At 44.6% G+C, this 14,906-nt stretch overlaps 1 protein-coding gene across 1 annotated transcript in view; it reads right to left on the bottom strand.

Moving 5' to 3' along the window:
* The window catches only part of LOC147602581 (uncharacterized), a 117,139-nt gene that overhangs the window by 76,840 nt on the left and 25,393 nt on the right, over positions 1 to 14,906 (bottom strand). The window contains exons 2-6 of the mRNA XM_086797856.1: positions 10,465 to 10,593; positions 10,097 to 10,273; positions 9,772 to 9,912; positions 9,461 to 9,655; positions 9,296 to 9,367 (exon numbers count right to left, since the gene is read on the bottom strand). Of these exons, the coding sequence (XP_086653982.1) occupies positions 9,296 to 9,367; positions 9,461 to 9,655; positions 9,772 to 9,912; positions 10,097 to 10,273; positions 10,465 to 10,476 (597 nt within the window). The 5' untranslated portion in view covers positions 10,477 to 10,593. The remainder of the gene's footprint in view (positions 1 to 9,295; positions 9,368 to 9,460; positions 9,656 to 9,771; positions 9,913 to 10,096; positions 10,274 to 10,464; positions 10,594 to 14,906) is intronic.

A 14,906-nucleotide genomic window follows, 5' to 3' on the forward strand; every position in this document is an offset into this window, starting at 1 on the left:
CGATGGAGCACTCATACAGACTACCGTTCTCAAAGCTGCCACCAATCGCTATTGAGTCGAGGTTCGTAGGAACCGCATTGGAGCAGTGTTGACGTTGGAGGTCTTGCTAGTGTAGCCGCCGCTGGGGAGAGCTCGTAGATCCGATGTTGACGAGTCTGTTGTTGTGGACGTTGGGGAGCTGAGACGCTGAGTTAAACGTAGATGCGCTGGAGGCTTTGGAGGTCGGCCATGCTGTAGGGGTGGAGATTGCTTGCAAAGTCAGAGCTGAGCCCTGCAGTGCTACTGGTCTCTCAGCATTGACGACGTAGGATGTATCTCCTCAGGTTGTAGGTGCGCTTGTAGGTCATTAGGGAGCCGCTAGCGATGTGTTTGCTACCTCTATTGTGTTCGCTGTTGAGCCATTTGCCGAGCTCTTTGCAGATGGCGTAGCAAGAAGGTCGAAGGAGCTGTTGGAACTCTCGGAATGTTGCAAAGGTCTCTCGGAAGTCTCTCAATCTTTCGATCTCTCTCACTCTCTCAAGGATTGCAATGCCTCAGCGGAAGGCAAGGGAGCTCTGATACCATGTGAAAATATGAAGATGAAGCAGAGAAGAGTGGAGATGAGAAGAGAGGGCACAACTAGAGAGCACACCGCAAATGACTAACTATACACTAGATTAGTTGAAAAGAATGAATATATACAAACTCATTTAGGGTTAGGGTTAGGGTTTTTAACCCTTTGCCTTTTTAGCACTCTTTTGGTTAGTGCTATGCACATATGATAATACATGATGTTGAGATGAATCCTCAACACCATGCATTAGACTTCATGAACAAAAGGAAGGAATTAAAGGAAGCCTTTAGAGCTCTATTTGGGAAGAAGGCTTACAAGTTATTGGCCATATACCAAATGACATGATCAAATTATAAAGGCAAAGCCCTACAGATTAGTTTCTCTTCCAAGCATCTGCACTTTAAATACGGTCACCCCACATTAAAGATATCATTTAGATACTTATGTGTCCTCTTCTTAGTTTTTGAAATTCTACTTTTACATCTTCCAAAAACTCCTACTAGAGAAGGACATCTCTTATAGCAAATGTTGACATAGGAAATAAATTATATAGAGCAAAATTATACACAATATTGACTTTAAAATTCCAATCTTGCTTTCTGTATTAAGACTTTATAGCCTTTAATGAATCCACTAGATCACCAAGGAAAACAGAGGTGTCCACTACAAAAGGTGCTAGCAAGTTCATGTCATGAAGCTCCCATACGTTGTTGTCATAAGCGAGTAGTTCTACTTTCAAAACTCGTGGCAAGAAAAAGGGATTAGTGTAAGTCTACATAGAACTATTCCTAGGAGTCATCGTGGTAGTCATTGGGTTATTTGAGAAGATTATTTCTTTCACCTCTTCTAACAAACCTTCCAAATCACAAAAACTATGTTGTTTGCACTTGAAATCAAGTTGTGCGTTGACAGAGATTTTTCTAGTGGTGGTAGAAGATTTTTTTTTTGCAAACTCAAGAAGAGCTATATTATCTTCCTCCATCAATTAGTCCAATGGCTCTGTGAATTGCTTGATGATGTTTAGACTTTGCTCATATTTGCCACCAAAATTCTTCACCAATTGTTAAAGGACAACTGCATCACAAATAGTCTCTTTGAATTCAAAAGCTCTATTAACTCCTACAAGACTATGTTTTGGCCAAACATAGTCATTACATCTTGGTATCCAAGAGAGAGGGCTAGTAGTGGGTCTCCATAACCCACAACCTTAAGGTTTTCATGCCAACTCAAAGCCTGGTGGAATAAGCAAGTAAGTCCATTAGTCATAAGATTTTTGTTATCTTACAATGGACTTACTTACCACTGTGCTTTACCTACTTTGCTACTTCTATAACTACAGTAACCTATCCAAGCTTCAACTTTTCCCTCTTCTTTTCTTAAAATATCTCTTTGTTTTATATATTTTACATAATGGGAAAATAGTCTTACCCTTTCCATAATTCCTTAGGATTAGAGTCATTCATCATTCATTCACATTTCCCCTTCTTTCCAATCAAAATGTCTATTCTTACTCTTACAAGCCCATTTTTTATGCTTTGATCACAGTAAAATATATGTCATGCAATGAAAGTGAAGTTACAAACACTCATAATCAGAAACCACCATTATGAAAATAATTTTCAATATATATTCTATCAAAATCATAGTTGAGAGATCTCCTACTACATTATCTGTTCCTCTTATCACTAAAAACTCTACCAAAGAGCTATTCATGTCATTCTTCCAATCAACAAAAGTACAAAATTGATTTAGCTTCTCAAAATATATTGGTTGTGCTTCCTCACTTTAAGGTATTAATTCTTGAGTCATCCTATAAAGTCCGCCAACTCTATATATATAGAAAAGGTAAAGTTATGACTACTTCCGTGAAGCTCTTCCTTTTTCTTTTTTTTCTTTTTCTTTTTTTTGGAAGAACGATCCTTCTATTAGTTAATGAGAAAACGCCATAAGGCTACAAAGCTCACCTCACAAGGAGGGATAATAAACACAGTGAACACCGGAGCTCCACCCCCGTGGCTGGCTGCTCTCTGGGGGGGGGCTACCTAGTAATACATGCGGGAGGTGAGAAGAGCCAAACTGGAGGCCTGTAGTGCCAAGTGACATCCTCACCCCTCACGATGAGGAAAGGGCCAGGCTGTTTCCAGCAAGAGATGATTGTGTGGACAGGGCGCTGATGTCATCATGTGTACAGATTGTACGAAGGAGTTCTACAGGCCGTACGGACCTGAAACTAGGGCTGAACAGAGGCGGAACAGAAACAGCAAGAGGAGCATCAAAATAGCAGACCCTGTGGGCTAGTTTAGGGGCAGGAAAGAAGGCTGGATAAGCCTGGGCCATTGGCTGGAAGCCACGTGGCCAGGCAGCAAAGGCCTCCAACTGAAGCCCTGAAGGGCATTTATAGACCCCCCCCATCCAGTTGACTGGTAGGGGGGATTCCAGTCGGCTGCTAGAGGCTGGCTGGTCGGCCATTTTGAAGGGGGCCCTTGGGGCCTCCAAAGGCATCACTTGGATGCAGCCCTGAGAGGAACAGAAAGGAGCAGCAGGTAGCCTTCCTTGGGCCTATATGCAGGAGGTGAAGGAGGCACAAAGAAGCTGCAGACTTAGCTAACAAGGTGCTGCCCACCTCAGCTGACTACCTGGGCAGTAAGGTGGAAGGATCACTGGAAAAAGAGTCTACATAAGCTCAGAGGATCATGCCGGCTTAGAGATCTAGAGGTGCCAGGCAGATAGGAGGAGTTTTGGTAAGATCGGAGGACCACAGTTTGGTGGGACTCTCTTTTGTATTGTGTCCAGTTTGGGACGGACAGAAATATATCATTGTTGCTTCTATATTTGTCTTGGATGCACTGTCTATTTACTGGCTTGCACACACATCTATGGTTGTGAAGTACACACAAGTTAGGAAGTTTGATTCCACAGTGAAACACTTCCGCATGTGATTTCTGGGCCCATCTATCAGCCTTCCGCTGCTGTGGGATACCCTCTGGTGGGATTTTCATTTCTAACAGCCTCACAATGATTGAGTGGGTTGGCTTTCAAAGACTATAGGTCATGATGCTCTCTTGCATGATCTGTGGGGAGAGATGCACTCTAGGTTAGCAGGGTGCTGGACCAATGCCAAGGCAAAGGCATGTCATCACCATCTTGCCAGGGTACCGGGAAGGTCAGGTGTTTGTTTCCGCTGCTGTGGGATACCCTCAGCTGCTATAGGATACCCTCTGGTGGGGTTTTCATTTCTAACAGTCTCACAATGATTGAGTGGGTTGGGTTCATTTTTATCAGCCTTCCGCTGCCGTGGAATAGCCTCTAGTGGGATTTTCATTTCTAACAGCCTCACAATGATTGAGTGGGTTGGGTTTCAAAGACTATAGGTCATGATGCTCTCTTGCATGATCTGTGGGGAGAGATGCACTCTAGGTTAGCAGGGTGTTGGACCAGTGCCAAGGCAAAGGCATGTCATCACCATCTTGCCAGGGTATGGCGCAGGTCAGGCACTTGTTTCTAGGCCAGGACAGGGGCTGGATGTGGACTGTAGTGCCACGTAAAGGCCGCCCCAAAAGCCAAGGTCAAGTTTTTGGAGTTAGTTTCACCACCCAAACTAGTCGGGTTACACCGACTAGAGTGGTCGGCGGGACCAAACCCGATCGACTTGAGTCGGATTAGGTTGACCGCTCTTTAGGTCCCAACTGCTAGTCGACTTGCTGCTCTGATACCATTTGAAGTGCAGCGGAATGCGAATAACAAACCGAGAGCACACCAAGCAAATTCGAGCAAGGAAAATGCGATGGAGGATGAGACAGTCAACACACGTAGATCAGGGAAAAGCTCGCATGTATTGTTGAGAAAAACCTTTAAGTCCACGATGAATGAAAGAGGGGCAAGGGGCCCTATATATAGGGTAATCCCCTTGCAGTTGGCCTACCTAGCCAACCAACAGGTCAGCCTAATCCAACTCAAGTTGATCGGGTTTGGTCCTGACCAGTCTAGTGGTATAACCCGACCAATTTGGGTGGCGAAACTTGCATGTATTGCTGAGAAAAACGTGCAAGTCCAAGAAGAATGAAAGAGGGGCAAGGGGCCCTATATATAGGGTGATCCCCTTGCAGTTCGCCGACCTAGAGCAATGGTTCGGATTTCTTTGCTATTGTTCAAAGATAGCTATTTGTATATGCTTTGAGCTAAGGCATGGACAGTTCTGGGATATTGTTTTGGCACATATCCCACCACCCTTACTGCATCGCACACAAATGAAACCATCGTCCGTGTCTTGATCACATAGTCACATGAAAACGTGTTTCGTCCTGTCGAAATGAGACGTTCGTGATGAAACATTTCGAAACAGGACGAAACGTTGTTTCGCCCAAATCTTGAAATATTCTTTTTAATAGTTTTTTCCCCTTTTTCCAATGGTTCCATGTTCATATATCTAGATTCTAGAATCCATATGCTTTTCAATCCATAAAGATTGATTTATTAGAAGTTGAAACTAGAGAATCAAGATGGAAAGCTTGAAATAAATTTGAAGAATGTGTTGGTGTTTTAAATCTCCTTTTTAGGTGTATTGACTTATATTCCTCTCTAAACTTGAGTATAATATATCTTATTCACCACTATCCTTGAATATATTAAGTATCATTTCGAAACCTATCCGTTTCGTTTGAAAACATGAAACGAAATGAAACAAAACCTATCAAAACGACAAAACGAACTTTCTTGTGACAGTGCTTGATCGTGTACATGTAACATCCGAGCACTAAGCTTTCAGACCTGACAGAGTTTGGTGCTGGAAGGAGAGGATAGACCGAGTGCAAACAAGAGCTAGAAGAAGGCAATGCCAATTCGCGGGGGGGGGGGGGGGGGGGGGGGGGAGGGGGGGGTGGTAGAAGGTGATTCTTTGGAGAAGGTGTTGCAAGGCATGGACAGCAAGGAACTGCTGAGAACGCGTTACAGGTGGCAAGCATTGGAGCAACCTCTTCTCCTTCCCACATTCTCTTCTAGCCTCCTCTCTTCTTTCCCAAGCTTCCTATCTCTTCTTCTTTTGTTCCCCCCTTTCACAAGAGCTACTTCTCCAACCCCTCTGAGATGGCAACTTTACTCGAGATGGCTGAGAACCAGATCAAGATCTCCATTCTACCCGCCTTTCCCATTGACCACCATCAGTTGGATGGCGGCAACTACGGGGTTTGGAGAGTGATGGTGGAGTTTGCACTTCAGTCTTATGACCTGACTAACTTCATCCTTGTGAGCGTTACCAAGCCAAATCCACTTGCAAAGAACCTTGGGATCCTTGAGCAGATGGAAGCCGAGACCTTGGCCCAGCTCTGGGATTGGGTAGATGCACACGTCTGTTCCTTTATTTTCTTGACCTCGAGTTATCAACCACGTCAATGACATGATGTATGGGAGCACTTGGCCTCCCTCTACAACGGAGTCTGCTGGATGAAGAGGGCCTCCATCGAAGTGCAAATGAGAGTGTTGAATCCCGCCAAGTCAGCCATGATGTGGGAGCACATCAACAAGCTTCAGGCACTTCAGCAAGAGGCTCTCCAGGCAGGGAAGGAGATCTCATCCGAGGACATGGCCATCACGCTGGTGTCTCATCTTTTATCCCAAAATTCAGCTTTCTATTCTTCTCTTATCACTAGTGGGAGGTTGAACGCTCTCACCTGGGAAGAGTGCTTGATCATGAGAAACACTTTCAGATTCCTCCACAAGGAGGAGTTGCAAAGGCTTTGGCTTCCCAGCAGAACCAAGGACAAAGCAAAGGTAAAGGGAACTGGAACTTCATTCTCATCCTCAAAGAAGATTGATGCAGAAAGAGAGGCCTTGAAGGCAGAACGTACATGCAACCATTGTGGCCAGAAGGGCCAATACTAGAGGAATTTCCCTGAGAAAAATCAAGGCCAGGGTATCGGTACCTCTGCTGTAGCTATCATCACCGCCTTTGTTCATTTGCGGGTCCTAGATTCTTCATCTTCTTCGAGAGGAGAGGGGCTTGCCCTCAAAGTTGGTGAGACTAGGGGGTGGATCCTTGGTAGTGGTGCATCTCGGCACATGATGCCATTCCTAGTAGAATTCCAAGGCTTGCACTTGATGCCAGGCGATGGGTTCCTCAGCGACAGTGCCACAATTCCAGTTTGTGGAGAGGGAGGGCTCGAGACCATTCCGAATGGCAAAGGGGGAAGCAATCCTCCAAGCTCCAATGTGTTGTTTATACAATCACTGGGCTTTCAACTGTTGTGCCAGACTAGCAAATGGGTACAGCTCGATGGGCATTCCGTGGCCATCTTGGACGTTGTCACAGGATAGGTGGTTTGGGCGGGAGAGTGGATCATGGTGTTTACAAACTCTCTATTCCAACTTCTTTAATAACAATGGACAAGAAGGTGATGAGTGAAAGTTGGCTGCAGATACACCGCAGCAAGCTATTCGGTACCAGATGGGGGATGGCTTGCCAGCTGATGGCAGTATGCAGAGACACTGTTGTACCTGCAGATGTGGGCAGAGGCATATGGAGTCGAGTACAAGGCAGGCTTCCAATTTCGCGACCACAAGAGTTAGTTCCCACTAACTCGGATGGACCTATGCAGATAACCAGCTCGTGAGTAGAGATCCTATACATGAGCCGCTATATACTTTTGGGTTATCAAATTGCTAGCGAGGGGATCCGAGCACTAGTTATACCATGGATGGTCCTTGTGAGCAGATTGCTTCCCCATTGTACTGAAACATGTGCAAGTTCATCAATTTGGTTGTGGCATACCAAATTGGCCCTAATACTTCCAGAGGGGGTGTCGAGCTTGTTTGTGCACATGCCTTGGCACATAGCATTGCGGTTCTTGTGGCAGCAGCAACATACGAAAAATCATGGCAAACACGGAGCATGGGGCTCCGCATCCAAGGTGGTCTGGATGAGGCAGCTACGCGTCTAAATGGGGTTTTTCCTGATGGACTCACGACCATTCGTTTCGGCGGTATGCCAAATTGGCAAAAGGGCACAATTTGATGACCATTCTATGGCCATCCAAAACGTTGTCACAAGACAAGTGGTTTAGGATGGGAGACATGCTTACAAACTCTCTATTCCATCTTCTCTCACCATTGGATAGGACGGTGATGAGTGGAAGTTGGTTGCAGATACACCATGGCAAGCTATTCGAGCCAGATAGTGGATGGCTTGCTAGTTGATGGAGCAAGGACACTGTTGTACTTGCACATGTGGGCAGATGCATATAGAGTTCAGTACGAGGCAGGCTTCCAAGAAGACTTCATGACCACGGGAGTTAGCCCTTGCTGACTCAAGTGGACCTATGCAAACCACCAACTCGGGAGAAGTGATTCGGCAGATCCAAAGGGGGCGTCGTGTTTCGTAGAGCAACGGTTTGTACATGAGCTGCTAGACGCTTTTGGGTTAGCAGATTGCCACTGAGGGGATAGCACTAGTTGTACCATGGATGGTCCTTGCGAGCAGATCGCTTCCCCATTGTACAAGACACGTGCAAGTTCATCAATTTGGCTGTGGCATACCAAATTGGCCCTAAGGCTTCCAAATGGGGTGTTGAGCTCATTCGTGCAGATGCCTTGGTACCCAAGATTGCGGTTCTTGTGGCACCAGCAGCATACGAAGGATTGTACGCCAATGGAATGATGCAGAGTGGGGAGAAGCTAGACTCAAGGAGATTGACACCAAGATTGGGAGCATGTGGCTCGGCATCCAAGGTGGTCTACTTGAGGAGCGTACGCAACAGGATGGGGTTTTTGCTGACTGAACCCACAAGTATTCAATTCGCTGGTCTTCTTCAGCACCGATGAACCACGTAGCAAAGCTATTTACCAAGCCGCCTCCACAACAGCTGCTTGGAGAGCTTTCCAGCTCTCTTGTGTTGATCCAACATGCAGCTGAGAGGCCTATATGTACAATATGATGCATTTTTCTTGCTATTTGAGTTTGCTTGGTGTGCTCTCAGTTTGCTGTTCACATTCCGCTGCACTTTCTTGACTTAGCTTATGCTTCTTTTGATCCACCTGTTTTTGAGCTCCTCACTTGGGTTCTCTTCGGGGAAATGTCATGATATGTTGATCCCCCTTGCATGATCCCCAATACCCTCATCTTCAAGGGATGAAAAGCAGTCGTATGCATCACACTACCACACCCCAAGTGCCATTTATTGAACATCTCCCAAAGCCCTTCCATCTACCATACTTCCATTTGACAAACATCCTCAAGGCGCTCACGAGGTGGATGGCCAGATGAACAGAAAGGAGGCATGGAGAACTCTTTGATCATGGCACAGGATTTCATGCCTCCCTTGTGTGAAAGCAGTGGATTTACAAATAAGGCAGCACAGCACCATCCATCACCATTGGAGGCCAAAGCCAGCATTGATCCATGGAGTTATCCCATATAGTTGACTGCTTTCAAATTGTCTTGGGTTTTTGCTCCCATCCAATCTGGTTTGACTCTATAGACTTTTTCTTTTAGCATCTACGAGTATGATTCTTTGCAGGGCCTCGGTGAGAGAAAATTCGTGGATGATTTGACTTAAACAAAGATTTGTTGGAACACCCTCTTATTAGAGGCATGAGCCAAGTGACATTGATATCTTTTGATATTAAGTAGCTAATAGCTTTCTATTAATTGTTGTACCACAGAAACCTCTAAAAGTTTTTAATGAAGTCACCACAACATTCACAACACACGAAATGAAAAACAAGCTAGATTCAAGCAACGTAGAGACATACCACATCCAAGTGTAGCTTCTCGGGTGTATCATCTAGAACTGTTTCATTCTCTTCTACCGCGATCAGCAGAGGCTGTGTCATTGCCACAACACACTTTGGCATCAATTCAAGGTAATTCAATTTCCAGAGAGCATGCCTCCAAACAAGGTAAGTTTGAATGCATACCTTATGTTTGCTATTGTTAAAAGCAAGAGTTCCAGAACCTCCACAAGCATTGATAAGAACAACCACACAATCTATATCATTTGTCCATATCGAACCTTGGAATGAGATGCCTTGTCCCACCATTTTATTTCTAACAATATATTGAGGAGCTCTGCTAAGGCCAGCAAGTACAGAAGGCAAGAATGTGTAGCCAATCTGTTAAAGGAACACAGCGATGAAGACCAACAAAAAAAAGTCTTAATCCAATGCTTTGCACAGTCTTCTGTTCTTGATTGATACATACATAGTAGTACATAGAAAAATAAAAATACCTCTTCCGCAGCTGATCGTGGAGAAACAGTTGGATCTAAAGGTAAGGGAGAAAGAGCAGGTGCATGTGCACAGGGGATTTGAAACCATTCCACAACCATGTGACTAATAATTGCCTCAACGCCCGCCAAGGCATCAACTCCCTGATTTACAAAATTAGAATTTAGACTGCAAAACAAGATACTGCATTTAAAATATAGAGAACAAATATATAAACACTCTCATCATAAATATCATTTTAAAACTGCTCTGTGAAAAAAATCATCCTCTAATTACAGTTAACAAGACTTTAAAACCTGTGAAAAAGTGTTAAAACTGCAAACCTACCTGACCCTGCCGATAGTCACTAATTTCCTCTACGCTATCATCCGGGAATCGAGCAACCACCGCAATTGCATTTACATTTGTTTGTTTCACCAAGGTGTCCACAGCTCTCATCAAAGAATCTGATTGAAGCAGCCTGCCTGTTGACTGACCCGTTTCTCTATCTATCCATTTCTCCACCTGCATACAACACTCTAAATCAATGAATACAGAACTATAATCAAAAGCTGGTTAACAAGCCACATTTTATAACAACTGAGGTATTCAAGTCGCATGGAAAACTCCTTTCTGAGCTGCTTGCCAAGTAAGATACATAAACAGGAGTTTCAGCAGGTACAACATTTACTGTTATCTAAAACAATAAAGCATACCCCCAATGGCATATCGGTGACAATGTGTTCCACAATCGTTACACCTAGGGATGCATGAGCTGCATCAGCGACTTGAAGATGCCGTAATTGCAAATCCCTTTCAATCCCCGAGTCTAAAACAAGTCCAATCTGCATGGCACGAATACATCCAAGAGTCAGAAAGTTTATAAGATTGGTTACCTGCTGTATTCCCCCTTTCTTTGATATCCTAGTGAATGGAGCGGAAAGAAAGCACGTGTGAACAGGCACGTAATCAACATACGGGAATGGGGATCGCTCAATTATTATTCCTACTACAGGGCTGAAAGTCATATCTTTCTAGAAAAATGTTGCATCCCATGGCTCCTCATTTCCTCAAAATCTTTACTTGGGATCACACATAATATTTTGTCTTTCTTTTGAACCAAAAACCAGGATACATTCCGAAGTTATCAAGGGGGTGTAGTCTCCAATAGTTACCAGGGAACGGGAACGTTCCAGAAATTTGAATGTCAGAACGGGAACGTTCCGGGAAGGGGGAACGGGAACCGGAACGCCATGTCATACACGACACGTAACCATATGACATAAAACTATGCTAGAAAACAAAAGAAACTAACGTTTTACAGCTTTAACCTTTCTATATAAGCTCTAAAATAGCCATTTGAAACTTTCAAAGAGCAAAACCAACCACCAAAAAAAAGGGGGGGACGTTTAGTTCCGGCTTGCTTTCTAAAATGGCATTCCAGACATTCCGGATGTCGGAATGCCATGCCCTGGTAACTATGATAGTCTCTTCCCTAAAAATTCAAGGTGACGTTATAGACAAATGCTTTAATGCTGAGGGAGGTAATTTCACAAAATGCTCCATAATTTGGAGTCCTGTAGAGTTTTGATAAGCTTTGAAAAAGATTTAGAACTAAGCTGTCCACTAGGGCACTGTGTAGACCAATCACTTACAGGCTGCCACACAAAGTTGTTGGCACACTGCCAATAAGCAGCTAGAAGGAGCCAATTTGGGGGATTATATAAAAACTGGATACCTCTATCCATGAGACACTACGAGATGCCTAGAGGCTGGATCTTATGAGAGCATTGTGATGCCTAGAAGACTTTGAAGAGCCCTCCTAACCATCTCCTAGAGATTGCGGAGAATTTGGAGTGAAATGGCTACCAATGTGGCTAAGAGCTAGCTTTAATGAGCGCCCACCACCAAAGCGACCCAGATATGCCAGGTAGTTATAGTGATGCTAAATATGGTCTCCCAATTGTCATCCTCAAGGAGCAGAGCTCTCCAATAGGGTATCCGAATAACCAGAGAGAACTCGGATCTGCTCAGCAAGCCACCTTGGATGAAATGAGACCAAGAACTACCGCCTATCACTTTGAAGTGGTAAACCTACTCCAACTCAAAGAGCCACACAACCATCCTCCAAGTCACAACCCTAGGACTCCTTGATAGCTACACAGAACTATGAAAGCATCTAACTCGTTGTGTTCATAGTCACATGAAAACCCGTTTCGTCCTCTTCGAAACCTCGAAACTCGAAACAAACGAATAGGACAAAACGCTCTCAACGAAACCTTTGTTTCACCCAAATCAAAATAAACATTTTTGCCCCATTTTTTCTAGAATCCAAGGTGTTTATGTTTTGAATTTCCTTTTAGTATCTTGACTTATATTTCTCTTTGTTCACTCTAACTTAAATATAACATATCTTTTTGTCCTATAAGGGTATATATTAAGTATCAATTCAAAACCTATCCATTTCGTACGAAAAGCCGAAACGAAATGTCGAAATGACGAAACAACGAAACAGATGAAACATTTCTTGTGACTATGGTTGTGTTCCTTGCCATCTCCAAAGGCAATGTTGAGTGCAACGGTTGCAGAATCAAACATGCCTCATCTACTCAAGACGTAGCCAATAGGAAGCTGTGACCAGCCTTAAAAAGTAAACACTTGATAATTGGACCACAAGTGCAACTTAAATTTGGAGGATATTTGGTGAGTGACTTCGTCATGAAGTGTAATGAAGGCCAAAAATTGGTCAAGTTGTTAAGGGTTAGGATTATTAGTTCTTGGGGGTCTTTGCAAGATAGAGAGGTCAAAGGGGATAAGGAGGTACCATATAAGTACCCTCCCCTCATGTGCAATGTACTTTTGATGTGACATGTAATCCTATCTACTCTCCCTCCTCCTTCCCCCTACTTGTAGCCTACACGCTCAGTCTCCCAATCTCTCTCTCTCTCTACCACCATTATTCCGATAGACAAAGCAGGGAACCCCATGGATACTAGGAACTACCATACTCTTAGCGTCAATACTAGAGAGGGAGATCAGCGGCTACACAGAGGCACATGGGTAGCAGGCTCTAAGACAAGCAGGATTCCAGAGACAGCACTCCACCCTAGACCACATCTTCACCCTGCGGGCTATCATTGAGGAGGCAAAGTCGAGATCCCAGAAAGTCTACGCCTGCTTTATAGACTTTCGGAAGGCCTTTGACATTGTCCCACGATCTCATATGATCAGGAGACTTCAAGAGAGGTAGATTCCAGAGGTCATGATCTAGGGCGTGATGAGCCTATAAGAGTCCGTCAGAGGGAGAGTTTGTGGCCCAGGAGGCCTATCAGATTGGGTTGAGAGCATGATCAGAGTGAAACAAGGATGCCCTTTCACTGACTCTCTTTGGGTTCTACATTGATGAGATCACATCCTTTATTGATCGTCTAGGAGGTAGGTTATGATCTTCAATAGCTCACGTGCAGCACTCTATCGACATAGCTTCACTTACCGAGGTGAGAAAGTGGAGATAGTGCAATCTTACACATACTTCGGGGCAGTCTTCACAGGGCCAATTTTCAGATGATCAATGTAGCAAGGGCACGACTCACACAAGGACAGGGAGCTTTGGCCTAACTAGAGAGTCAGTGCTTTCTGACGTACTTCCAGGATGCCATGTATGCAGTACCCTTTAAGGGAGGTGATCTCTCGGCAACAAATTGGAGGAGATTTGAGCAGGCTACAGGTGATTATGGAATCTAGGATGATTCAGAGTAAGCCATCAGTCCCCCATCAGTAGTACAGGAAGAGTTCACCATATCACCAATTGAGATTGATGCCATCTTTTAGACAGTGACATTCCTTCACAAAGTTTGGGCCTTACCTAACCAAAGACTACCAAGGCTAGCACTAGAGTCATCTAGATGTTTAGCAGAGCGAGGTCAACACAGCATGGTAGGCACGTGTATCCCCATAGTTGCCAATCTGGGTATTCAGATGGACCACCTTCCCCCTTTCAGTACAGCATGGATGCATGTTACGCTCTAGCTGAGGTAGCATGACATCGGAAGAATCAGTCAACATTTCCCTTAAAGGATCTATGTTTGTAATATATCTGTTTGCGCTTCATGTAAATGATCAGGAGGGAATGATGTCAAGGTCCTAGGTGAGGGCAGATAGCACCAGACTAGGTGGATCTAAGGCTAAGGGCCTAATGCATGAAATGTGCCTAGGGGCAAATGAATTAAAGTATCCCAAGAGGAGCGTAAATGATGCATTAGGAAAGGCCCTACAAATGTAACATGTGGCATCTAGATCCATCTAGGGAGATGGGGCTTGTTGGAGTGAGTAGGAGGAGAGAGAATGAGCCTTTACGTGAATTCAGAATTCGATCTCTTTGCTTCTTACGCTTCAGCAAGGATTTGGCTGGGAGGAATTTCTATGGTGCTACTCCCGTGATCTACAGTAGATAGCAGGGTGGTTTACGTAGAGTTAGAAGAGTTCGTTTCATTTGGTATCAGAGCACTAGGTGAGGAGACTCGGGGATGACGAGCGACGAGAGTGAATGATCCTGCGTTGCATGCGAAGAAGCGAGCGAGGAGGTCGTTTGATAGCGGTGTACACAGCGCAGGAGATAGTTGAGCCGTTGCACTGGTTGCGTGTACTTTCAAGCAGATCGTATATGCAGCGGGAAATTTACGTAAGCGAAAGGTTCGTAGGCGTGGCTTTGGTAGTAATTTGAACCTGAGCGGGAATTCGTTCACAGTAGCGTGACAAGGTCGAAGGCGCAGTCGAGGCAGCGTCCAAGGGATCACGTTACCTGGGGTTCATAGCAGAGCGGAAGATTGATGATCGCGATTTCGTAGAATCACGACTCTTAACTATGTGCTGGCTCCACAACTCAATCACATGCTATCTGAAGGGCCAGCAATTACCAGCAGAAGACAGCGAACAGATTGCTGTGGCTTTGCATCGCGGGAGCGTGGACATATGATTCAGAAGTACTTGCATGCAATTGACGAGATCACAGACCAGGGGGCTCTCGACATATTTTTTCCTCTTTGTTCTGTCATTACTTCTTTTTTTCTTTTTCTTTTTTTTAAACGGACTAGACTTTCGTTGATTGCCAGCCCGTATGAAGCTATTGATGCCATAGCACACTTGGGATTTTGCTTCT

This window comes from Cibotium barometz, unplaced genomic scaffold, assembly GCF_041138505.1.
Source record: "Cibotium barometz isolate CiBa-2024 unplaced genomic scaffold, ASM4113850v1 ctg453, whole genome shotgun sequence".
Lineage (NCBI taxonomy): Eukaryota > Viridiplantae > Streptophyta > Polypodiopsida > Cyatheales > Cibotiaceae > Cibotium > Cibotium barometz.